The 12,500-nt window shown below is 37.6% G+C and overlaps 1 protein-coding gene across 1 annotated transcript in view; it reads right to left on the bottom strand.

Moving 5' to 3' along the window:
• Positions 1 to 12,079, bottom strand: part of LOC128662948 (apoptotic protease-activating factor 1) — a 257,549-nt gene extending 245,470 nt beyond the window's left edge. The window contains exons 1-2 of the mRNA XM_053717011.1: positions 11,928 to 12,079; positions 524 to 652 (exon numbers count right to left, since the gene is read on the bottom strand). Coding sequence (XP_053572986.1) covers positions 524 to 652; positions 11,928 to 11,954 — 156 coding nt within the window. The 5' untranslated portion in view covers positions 11,955 to 12,079. The remainder of the gene's footprint in view (positions 1 to 523; positions 653 to 11,927) is intronic.
• Positions 12,080 to 12,500: the final 421 nt, after the last annotated feature.

Genomic DNA, 12,500 nt, shown 5'->3' with positions numbered 1-12,500 from the left:
CTAACCAAAGAAACAGAGGTTACAAGTACAGTATCAGAATATTGCAAAAATGGTATCAAATCACATATGTATCAAAATGTGCATACAATTCAAAATATACGTTGGGAATAGAAAAACAATGTCCAATAGGGACTAATGATTTCAAACGGCAATCGAAAAGGCAGCTTTCCTCAGGTGTCAGGCCGTCCACATCAGACGAGAGGTGAGTTTGCCGGGCAACTTCGAGGATCCGGCCTGTCTAGTGAGCACTATGTTTAGTGCTTCACCACACGTCAGTATAATCTATCCTGTACATTTTGCACTTTATCCCGACAGAATTGTGCTATGTGGCGCCTTCTCCATTTCATTTTAGGATCAATCACATGTAATATCAAGTTGCGTGCTAATGTAAGAGCGGTCCAGCGATACTGCTTATCCCAAACCACGCTACCATTAATGCGCCACTTTAATCTGGCCCCTAATGTTTAAACATAACTAAAATCAGTATAGGATTTACATCAACTGAAAACAAAAACATTCTTACCTGTACTACATAGTGTGACAAGGCCATTGCCACAATCTGATTAGTTGTACAAACATCACAGTAAAGGATTGTACTTTGGTGACACGCATCAAGTTTAGACACAAGATCACTTGTCTCTACATTGAAAATCTGTGGAAAAAATAAAGATCCAGAAATGCAGACAATTATTTTTCGTCTTTATTTTTTTTTTTTTATTCAAAAGTAACAAAAAGTGAAAAGCATTACATAACATTATATAAGAAATCATTTCATAACAATAGAGTAAATGAAAAGTATCCCATTTTATGGTAAAGTTTCAAGAAAACTGATATGGTCGAGTCTGTGAAGTATCCAATTAGTGGGCGCTACATTAAAGTGACAGTATACACCAATTTTCATTTAACTGCATGTAATAGACACTACTATAAAGAATAATATGCACAGATACTGATATAAAAATCCAGTATAAAACTGTTTAAAAACTTACTTAGAAGCTCTCAATTTAGCAATGTTAATGAGGTTAAGCTGGGACACCCACAGAAAGGGGCTGAAAGCAAATCCAACCCTCTCCCCTTCATATGAAAAGACCCATCATATTAACAGAAGCTATGTGAAGTCTGTAGACATCAGTATACATCTAAAACTTTGGGGCTTGGTTAGGAGTCTGAAAATCAGCACAATGTTACTTAAAAATAAGCAAAACTATACATTTTTACAACAAAAAAAAACAGATGGGCTATATAAATGGATCATCTACAAAACATTTATGCAAAGAAAAATCTAGCATACAATGTCCCTTTAACATCACAAAAGGTGAAAGCGACAAACAAAATATATGCAGAATTTCCTGTCCAGTTATACTTGGTAAAGAGAGTTACAAGTCTAATAGGGAGCACATTTAAAAAAAAAAAAAAATAACACCATACATGCATTCATTAATACAGTGGTCCAAGTTTAATGACAAATAGATATCCCATTATAAGTGCCAAACATTACATGAGGAAGAGAAATAGCTTTGTTTATTAACAAACACGAGAGATTCAATCAAAATAACAAAAAATAAACCAGTACAAGGAAGGCAGCAGTAATACATTTAAATTGAGAATATGAATGACTAGCATATTTAAAACAGATGGTAAAAGTGTTTTCATGACCTTGCAGTTCCCAAATCAAATAATATAAAAAGTGTTTGACACATATAAGCTTAGCCAAATAGACAGAGTTTGCTTTGGTGGTGGTAAACATTTTTGGATTAACTTTAGCAGTTAAAACATCTGTCCCTACATCAACATAATTTAACAAAGCTGTCAGATTTAAATTTTTCACTCACAAAACTACAGCAGCAGAAGACCTTTTCTTTCATGTAATTGGCAAGAGTCCATAAGCTAGTGACGTATGGGATATACAATCCTACCAGGAGGGGCAAAGTTTCCCAAACCTCAAAATGCCTATAAATACACCCCTCACCACACCCACAATTCAGTTTTACAAACTTTGCCTCCTATGGAGGTGGTGAAGTTTGTGCTAAGATTTCTATGTTGACATGCGCTTGTCAGCATTTTGAAGCCCGATTCCTCTCAGAGTAAAGCGAATGTCAGAGGGACGTGGAGAGTATCACCTATTGAATGCAATGATTTTCCTAACGGGGGTCTATTTCATAGGCTCTCTGTTATCGGTCGTAGAGATTCATCTCCTACCTCCCTTTTCAGATCGACGATATACTCTTATATATAATTACCTCTATTGATAACTGTTTCAGTACTGGTTTGGCTATCTGCTATATGTGGATGGGTGTCTTTGGGTAAGTATGTTTTTATTACTTAAGACACCTCAGCTATGGTTTTGGCACTTTATGCATTTATATAATGTTCTAAATATATGTATTGTACTTATATTTGCCATGAGTCAGGTTCATGTATTTCCTTTTGCAGATTGTCAGTTTCATATTTGGGAAAGTTAATATTAAGAAATATTTTTCTTACCTGGGGTTAAGTCTTTTTCAATTGACTACTTTGTTTCAAATTGCGGGCTGACTTAGGCTTGCGGGTGCGTCAAATGCTACACTTTATTGCGTCATTCTTGGCGCGATAATTTTTTGGCGCGAAAGGCACGTCCGTTGATGCAAGTTCGTCATTTCTGGCGTCGTAATTGATGCATTGGTTTCACACAGGGTCGCGTCGTTAGTGACGCGAGTGTGTCATTTCCGGATATGGTTGGCGCCAAAAACATTTTTATGTTACGTTGTGCGTCATACTTGGCGCAAATTTTTTTTCATTATTTATTGCCCCATTGCCGTTTGCCTCTTGTCTTTTTCTATGTTAGAGGGCTATGCTATTTGCATTTTTCCCATTCCTGAAACTGTCATATAAGGAAATTGATAATTTTGCTTTATATGTTGTTTTTTCTTTTACATTCTGCAAGATGTCTCAATCTGATCCTGTTTCAGAAGTATCTGTTGGAACTTTGCTGCCTGACATTGGTTCTACCAAAGCTAAGTGCATTTGTTGTAAAATTGTGGAGATTATTTCTCCTAATGTCATTTGTAATAGTTGCCATGATAAACTTTTACATGCAGATAGTGTGTCCATCAGTAATAGTACATTGCCGGTTGCAGTTCCTTCAACTTCTAATGCACATGATATACCTATGAATTTTAAAGAATTTTTTACTGATTCTATTCAGAAGGTTTTGTCTGCATTTCCACCTTCTAATAAGCGTAAGAGGTCTTTTAAAACTTCTCATAAAGTTGATGACATTTCAAATGACCGACAACATAATGAATTATCCACCTCAGATGAGGATCTATCTGATTCAGAAGATCCTTCTTCAGATATTGACACTGACAAATCTACTTATTTAAAATGGAGTATATGCATTCTTTGTTTAAAGAAGTGTTAATTACTTTGGATATTGAGGAAGCTAGTCCTCTTGATATTAAAACCAGTAAACGTTTAAATGCTGTTTTTAAACCTCCTGTGGTTACTCCAGAGGTTTTTCCTATTCCTGATGCTATTTCTGATATGATTTCTAAGGAATGGAATAAGCCGGGTACTCCTTTTAATCCTTCTGCAAGGTTTAAAAAAATTGTATCTTTTACCAGCAATTTCAATAGAGTTTTGGGAAAAGTTCCCCAAAGTTGATGGGGCTATTTCTACTCTTGCTAAACGAACCACAATTCCTATAGAAGATAGTACTTCCTTTAAAGATCCTTTAGATAGGAAGCTTGAATCTTATCTAAGGAAAGCCTATTTATATTCAAGTCATCTTCTTAGGCCTGCAATTTCTTTGGCTGATGTTGCAGCTGCTTCAACATTTTGGTTGGAGAATTTAGCACAGCAAGAATTGGATTCTGACTTATATAGCATTGTTCGTTTACTACAACATGCTAATCATTTTATTTGTGATGCAATTTTTGATATTATCAAAATTGATGTTAGATCCATGTCTTTAGCTATTTTAGCTAGAAGAGCTTTGTGACTCAAATCTTGGAATGCTGATATGACATCTAAGTCTAGATTACTATGTCTTTCTTTCCAAGGTAATAATTTTTTTGGTTCTCAGTTGGATTCTATCATTTCAACTGTTACTGGGGGGAAGGGAGTTTTTTTGCCTCAGGATAAAAAAACCTAAGGGTAAATCTAAGGCTTCTAATCGTTTTCGTTCTTTTCGTCAAAAAAAAGAACAAAAACCTAATCCTTCCTCCAAGGAAACTGTTTCCAATTGGAAGCCTTCCTCAAATTGGAATAAATCCAAGCCTTTTAAGAAACCAGCCCCTAAATCCGCATTAAGGTGCGGCTCACATTCCAGCTCAGCTGGTAGGGGGCAGATTAAGGTTTTTCAAGGATGTTTGGGCAAATTCTGTCCAAAATCAATGGATTCAGAGCATTGTCTCTCAGGGGTACCGAATAGGATTCAGAGTAAGACCTCCTGTGAGAAGATTTTTTCTCTCACGCATCCTGGTAAATCCAGTAAAAGCTCAGGCTTTCCTGATGTGTGTTTCAGACCTGGAGGTTTCAGGGGTAATCATGCCGGTTCCTTTTCAGGAACAAGGTCTGGGGTTTTCTTCAAATCTATTCATTGTCCCAAAGAAAGAAAATTCATTCAGACCAGTTCTGGATCTGAAAATTTTGAATCGTTATGTAAGAGTACCAACTTTCAAGATGGTGACTATAAGGACTATTCTGCCTTTTGTTCAGCAAGGACATTATATGTCTACAATAGACTTGCAGGATGCTTACCTTCATATTCCGATTCATCCAGAACATTATCAGTTCCTGAGATTCTCTTTTCTAGACAAGCATTACCAATTTGTTGCTCTTCCATTTGGCCTTGCAACAGCTTCAAGAATCTTTTCAAAGGTTCTGGGTGCCCTACTCTCTGTAATCAGAGAACAGGGTATTGCGGTGTTTCCTTATTTGGACGATATCTTGGTACTAGCTCAGTTTTTACGTTCTGCAGAATCTCACACAAATCAACTAGTGTTGTTTCTTCGAAAACATGGTTGGAGGATCAATTTACCAAAAAGTTTCTTGATTCCTCAGACAAGGGTCACCTTTTTAGGTTTCCAGATAGAGACAGAGTCACGGACACTGAATCTAACAGACAAGAGACGTTTGAAATTGGTTGCAGCATGTCGGCACCTTCAGTCTCAGTCATTCCCTTCAGTGGCTATGTGCATGGAAGTTTTAGGCCTCATGACTGCAGCATCGGACGTGATTCCTTTTGCTCGTTTTCACATGAGACCTCTTCAGCTCTGTATGCTGAATCAATGGTGCCGGGATTATACAAAGATATCACAATTAATATCCTTAAATCCCAATGTTCGACACTCTCTGACATGGTGGTTAAATCACCAGCGTTTAGTTCAAGGGGCCTCTTTTGTTTGGCCAACCTGGACTGTGATCACAACAGATGAGAGTCTTTCAGGTTGGGGAGCTGTCTGGTGATCTCTGACAGCACAAGGGGTTTGGAAATCGCAAGAGGCGAGATTACCAATCAATATTTTAGAACTCCGTGCAATTCTCAGAGCTCTTCAGTTTGGCCTCTGTTGAAGAGAGAACCATTAATTTGTTTTCAGACAGACAATATTACAACGGTGGCATATGTCAATCATCAGGGTGGGATTCACAGTCCCCAAGCTATGAAAGAAGTATCTCGGATACTTGTTTGGGCGGAATCCAGCTCCTGTCTAATTTCTGCGGTTCATATCCCAGGTGTAGACAATTGGGAGGCGGATTATCTTAGCCGTCAGACTTTACATCCAGGGGAGTGGTCTCTCAATCCGGATGTGTTTTCTCAGATTGTTCAGATGTGGGGTCTTCCAGAAATAGATCTGATGGCTTCTTATCTAAACAAGAAACTTCCCAGATACCTGTCCAGGTCTAGGGATTCTCAGACGGAAGCAGTGGATGCGCTGACACTTCCTTGGTGTTATCAACCTACTTATATCTTCCCGCCTCTAGTTCTTCTTCCAAGAGTGATCTCCAAAATTTTAATGGAACAATCATTTGTGTTGCTGGTGGCTCCAGCATGGCCCCACAGGTTTTGGTATGCAGATCTTGTTCGGATGTCCAATTGCCACCCTTGGCCACTTCCGTTAAGGCCGGACCTACCGTCTCAAGGTCCATTTTTCCATCAGGATCTCAAATCATTAAATTTGAAGGTATGGAAACTAAACGCTTAGTGCCAAGTCATAGAGGTTTCTCTGACTCAGTAATTAATACTATGTTACAAGCTCGTAAATCTGTCTCTAGGAAGAGTTATTATCGAGTTTGGAAGACTTACATTTCATGGTGTTCTTCTCATAAATTCTCTTGGTATTCTTTTAGAATTCCTAGAATTTTACAGTTTCTTCAGGATGGTTTGGATAAAGGTTTGTCTGCAAGTACTTTGAAGGGACAAATCTCCGCTCTTTCTGTTTTATTTCACAGAAAGATTGCTACTCTTCCTGATATTCAATGTTTTGTACAGGCTTTAGTTCGTATTAAGCCTGTTATTAAATCAATTTCTCCTTTTTGGAGTCTTAATTTGGTTTTGAGGGCGTTACAGGCTCCTCCATTTGAGCCTATGCACTCTTTGGACATTAAATTACTTTCTTGAAAAGTGTTGTTCCTTTTAGCCATCTCTTCTGCTAGAAGAGTTTCTGAGCTTTCTGCTCTTTCTTGTGAATCTCCTTTTCTAATTTTTCATCAGGATAAGGCGGTTTTGCGGACTTCATTTAAGTTCTTACCTAAGGTTGTGAACTCTATCAACATTAGTAGAGAAATTGTTGTTCCTTTCTTGTGTCCCGACTCCTAATCCTAATAATTCTTTGGAAAAATCCTTATATTCTTTGGATGTGGTGAGAGCTTTGAAATATTATGTTGAAGCTACTAAAGATTTCAGAAAGACTTCTAGTCTATTTGTTATATTCTCTGGTTCTAGGAAAGGTCAGAAGGCTTCTGCTATTTCCTTGGCTTCTTGGTTAAACCTTTTGATTCTTCAAGCAGTCGGGTCAGGCCCCGCCTCAGAGAATTACAGCTCATTCTACTAGATCAGTCTCTACTTCGTGGGCTTTTAAGAATTAAGCTTCAGTTGATCAGATTTGCAAAGCGGAAACTTGGTCCTCTTTGCATACATTTACTAAATTCTAACGTTTTGATGTATTTGCTTCTTCAGAAGCAGTTTTTGGTAGAAAAGTTCTTCAGGCAGCTGTTTCAGTTTGATTCTTCTGCTGATGTTTTAAGTTTTTCTTTTCTTCATGAGAATAATTTATATTTTGGGTTGTGGATTAATTTTTCAGCATATGGCTGCTGTTGATTTTTATTGCTCCCTCTCTAGTGACTCTTGCGTGGAGTTCCACATCTTGGGTATTTGATATCCCATACGTCACTAGCTCATGGACTCTTGCCAATTACATGAAAGAAAACATAATTTATGTAAGAACTTACCTGATAAATTCATTTCTTTCATACTGGCAAGAGTCCATGAGGCCCACCCTTTTTATGGTGGTTATGATTTTTTTGTATAAAGCACAATTATTTCCAAATTCCTTTGTTGATGCTTTTTACTCCTTTCTTTACCATCCCACTACTTGGCTATTCGTTAAACTGAATTGTGGGTGTGGTGAGGGGTGTATTTATAGGAATTTTGAGGTTTGGGAAACTTTGCCCCTCCTTGTAGGATTGTATATCTCATACTTCACTAGCTCATGGACTCTTGCCAATATGAAAGAAATGCATTTATCAGGCAAGTTCTTACATAAATTATGTTTTTGGATCCCTCAAGTCTATGGGAGCCAGAAATGATAATCTGCATACACTTTACCATGAGACTATTAACGCCTTTCAGCTTGCTGTATGCTTTCGCCAATATACTCAACATTTCATGTAATGCTCTTTGGTATAAAGGGTGTTTTAACCCTTTACCACTGATATTTCAAAATGTGAAATGTTTAAAACATGTAAAACACCCACCTATTCAACAACATCACATCACATGGATAATTAAGAATAAAGGTATGACTAAATCTGAATATATTAAATAATGACATATATATGAACGTAATAATTCCCAATTATATACATGTATTGTTTAAAACTATGAAGAAAAAACATAATTTATGCTTACCTGATAAATTAATTTATTTTATGGTGGTGAGAGTTCACAATCCATTACACATGGTATTCACTTCCTAGCCAAAGAGGACTTCATGCCTCCCAGCTCACAAGTATGCCTGTCATATATATAGCCAAGCAAGGAGAATCACCAAAGAAAAAAGGTATGAAAGAACAAAAGCAGGAAAAACAGAGATGCAAAAATGGAACTGTCTCCTAAAACATTTTTTTAAAGAAATAGCAGCTCATGTACCATGAGAGAAACTCATTTATCAGGTAATTATACATTTTCTTTTTGTTCATAAAGGTGTTAAGAGTACACAATCCATTACGCATGGGAACCGATACCCAAGCTATGTAGTCAATGAGTAATGATGGATGCGACAACATTTTTTGAAAAGGCAAGCATCTATTTTCCAGACACTACTGCCTGGAGAACTTTCTGCCAAAGACCGCTTCAGAAGAAACACGTCTGGTGATGAGAGTGGGGGTTGGAGTTATTTATTTTTCAATACTGATGCCATCCAGATTCTGTTTAAGAATTAAGACTTTGAGTTGAGAGACTAGAGCTCTTGATGGTAGAAGGGGCCTCGTGATAGAAGGTTGTGCCAGAATGGAAGAGGCCATGGACGACAACTGGACATCTATATCAGATCGGCGTACAAAGTTCTGCCCAAGGCAGAATGCTCAATACTTTCTTCTTCATTAGAGAACTGAATGTTCTCCCTTGGTGATTTATATATGCTCCCGTGGTGACATTGTTTGATTGAAAAATGCGAGTAGGTTTCTTCTTTCAGGAGAGACCAGCTCTGAAAAGCCGAAGATAGCATGGAGTTTTAGAATATTGATTGGTTACCTTGCTTCCTGAAAGGACCAAACTCCTTGTGCTCTCCTGGACCCCCACACTGCACCGCAACCTGAAAGACTTGTATTTGTTAAAATTATTGTCCAGGTTGGACAGATAAACGAAGCTCCCTGAATAATTAAATAGTTCTCTATCCACCATGATAGGGAATTCCTTGTTCCAGATAGCAAAAGAATCTTTTGAGAAAGTTGAGTGAAGTCCTTGCTCCACTGACATATCATGCACAACTGAAGAAGTCTCATGTGAAACCAAGCAAACGGAACTGCATCTTATGCCGCTATCGTTAGCCCTAGCACTTCCACGCAGAAAACTACAGTATGATTGGTTAGTGACGGAAGACTCACATAAGCAGATTGTAACTTTGCCCTTCTTTGATCCGTCAGGACACAAATATATGATGACTCCTTAAAAAGAGACTGGTTTGAGGAGATAGAGAGCTTTTTGGAATACTGACTCCCCAACAATGATTGAAAAGAAACAACAAAATCTTGTTGGTGTGAGCTATTTCTAAACGTAAAGATGGAGCCTGAAACAAGATATTGCCCAGGTATGGAGCCAGGAAAATACCTTGAGCTGCAATTAGAGATAACAAGGTTCCAAGAACTTTTGTAAAAATTCTGTGAGCAGTAACCAGACCAAATGGAAGAGCAAAAACTGAAAGCGTTTGTCCTGAAATGCATAGGGATATGAAGATATGCATCCTTCAAATCTATTGTGGACATATGTATATATATATATATATACATATATATACATATCAGTGACGTGCACTCATAGGAGGCAGGTGAGGCAGTGCCTCCCCTGGCCAATCTAGGTATTACAGCCTTTTTTTATATAAAAATAAAAAATCTGTTTTTTTTATTTTATTTTTTAATAAAAAGGTGACCCCCCCATACCCCCCCACCCCTCCACCAAAATCAGTACTTTATTATTTTGATGTGTTACTGTAAAAAAAACACTTAAAAATACATTGACATTCATATTGCACAACTAGAGTCCTGCCAGCTATCCTTCTATTGCGCAATATGAATGCAAGGTATTGTGGAAGTCTATGGGCCGCTGAGACACTGCCACCAGGAGGAGAATAAGTGCCACTGCAGTGCTCTCTTGCGGCCCATACAGCTCCCACCGGAGGCTTGACTCTGAAAGCCTCGGGAGTCGTTGCCGCCTCTCAGCCAATCAGACGACAGCAAGTCTGAGTCTATGTTGTGCTGAGTGCCGGGCGGGAAGAAATTGAGGCGCGCGTCAGCGTCTGTCAGGTGTGGTAGCCGTCATCAGTCTCAGAGGCATCAGTCAGTGAGTGTGGTCGTGTCGTGACGGACGGGTGAACTTCAAAGACAGCAGTAGCACTGAGCAGTTGAGCACGCAGTAGAAAGAAGAGTAAGTCTTTAGCACTGTTGGTGCGTATAAATCTTAGGTAGGTGGCGGTGCTAATTAATACATAATTACTCCGAGCGAGTCCTCAATAAATTTCACTCAGCTGAGCCAGCATCGAACTAACTTGTTTCAGCCTGGCCCTTCAGGAATTGTGTTATGCTTATGGTTAAAGGCGCATATTCTTTGAGGTAGGTAGGGTATCATGTAAAAAATAATACAGTAATAATTAGCACCGCCACCTACCTAAAGAATATGCACCATTAACCAACCATAACACAATTCCTGAAGGCTGAAACACTTCGATGCTTGTTGAGTGAAATTTTATGATGATATAGTATATTTATTAAATATACTATATCATCATCATCATAAAATTTCACTCAGCCAGCATCGAAATGTTTCAGCCTTCAGGAATTGTGTTATGGTTGGTTAATGGCGCATATTCTTAGATAGGTCACCCGGGGCTGCTGCTATTACATAGTTATATTTTTGGAGGATAATATAGTACATTTTATTCAAATATTTGTTGTTAATGTATAACACAGGAAATTCCGGAATTGTGTTATTGGTTAATGGTGCATATTCTTAGGTAGGTGGCTGGGGCGGTGCTGCTGCTATTACATATTTATATTTTTGGATTGAGGATTGGAATTCAAATTGTGTTATGTATAACACAGGAATTGTGTTATGCTTATTGGAAGGAAATGTTTAGGCATTGGATTGGCACTGTTGGCAGAATGGCAGATGATTGTTGGGAAACTTGGCAGGCAGCAGCATGTTGAAAATCATATCTAAATATGCTCAATTGCTAATACTGAGCATATTTAGATATGATTTTCAACAAAGGATATCAAAAGAATGAAGAGAATCAGATACCCTTTGTTGAAAATCATATCTAAATATGCTCTGTAGCTGAGCATATTTAGATATGATTTTCAACAAAGGATATCAAAAGAATGAAGAAAATCAGATATCTTTTGTTGAAAATCATATCTAAATATGCTCAGTAGATACTGATTGGTGGCTGCATATAGATACCTCATGCGATTGGCTCGCCCATGTACATTGCTATTTCTTCAACAAAGGATATCTAAAGAATGAAGGCGTATCCGATTCCTAGCCACTGCCTCACCAGCCTCTGAAGTCACCGCACATCACTGATACATATATATATATATATATATATATATATATAAATTAAACAGTTCAGTACATATTTAAAAAATATTTGTAAGGGTTGCAAGCAGCATACTCTAAGATGATAATTTTTCTTTAAAAATTACCAGGTTGTAGGACATTAAATATAAATGGGTAGGGTCACACTTAAGGAAGTAAGTATACTAGGTGAAAACAGAAGCTTACACCAGCTAAATAGCTTAGCAATTTATTTAATTTTTATTTAAATTTCAAATGTAACACCAATGGAAACAATGGACACTTGCCATAAACGTTTTGCAATGCGTAAGAGTTACCAGCAATTATGATAATAAGTGGCCACTATAATTGCAATGACTAGAGAAGCACAGCAATTCCAAGAAGTGGCCTTACTACCTATATATATTATTGATAATAAAAAAGGAACACTTACAAAGAGGAAATTCCGTACTGTTACCATGACCCGGCTGCAGTCATTCGACCAAGAGCAACATTTCAATTCCAATTCCTGCTGTGAATCATCTTCAGAATTAAAAAATATTTTCACATCAATTGATTTGTATTCATTAGCAGAAGGTACATCCCAAAGCTGCAGTGAAAAAAAATATGCGTTTTAGATACTAAGCATTAAATCAAATTAAATAGCAGAGTGTGTGTATGTATGTATGTATGTATATATATATATATAAAAATTTAAGCTTTCTTTCACTGCATCTGCACTAATATACGCAAACACACATAGACATATTTATAAGCACACCTTTGTTTGTGTTAATTTTTCTTTCAAGTCTTGGATCACATACTCATTTCATATAGTTTCATATAGCCATAGGAAAATAGTGATTTGTTGGATACACATCATTCCTGTACCATACTGTACACCATTGTTTCTCAACCGCGGTCCTCAAGTACCCCCAACAGGCAAGATTTTCATTATAGCCAGACCAGTGCACAAGTGAAATAATTAGCTGATGGGTGAGAGCAGGTTAGTAACCATGGTTACTGA

Source organism: Bombina bombina, chromosome 6 (assembly GCF_027579735.1).
Source record: "Bombina bombina isolate aBomBom1 chromosome 6, aBomBom1.pri, whole genome shotgun sequence".
Lineage (NCBI taxonomy): Eukaryota > Metazoa > Chordata > Amphibia > Anura > Bombinatoridae > Bombina > Bombina bombina.
Note: the sequence above shows the minus strand (reverse complement) of the source record. Positions and strands in the feature narration are given on the sequence as shown.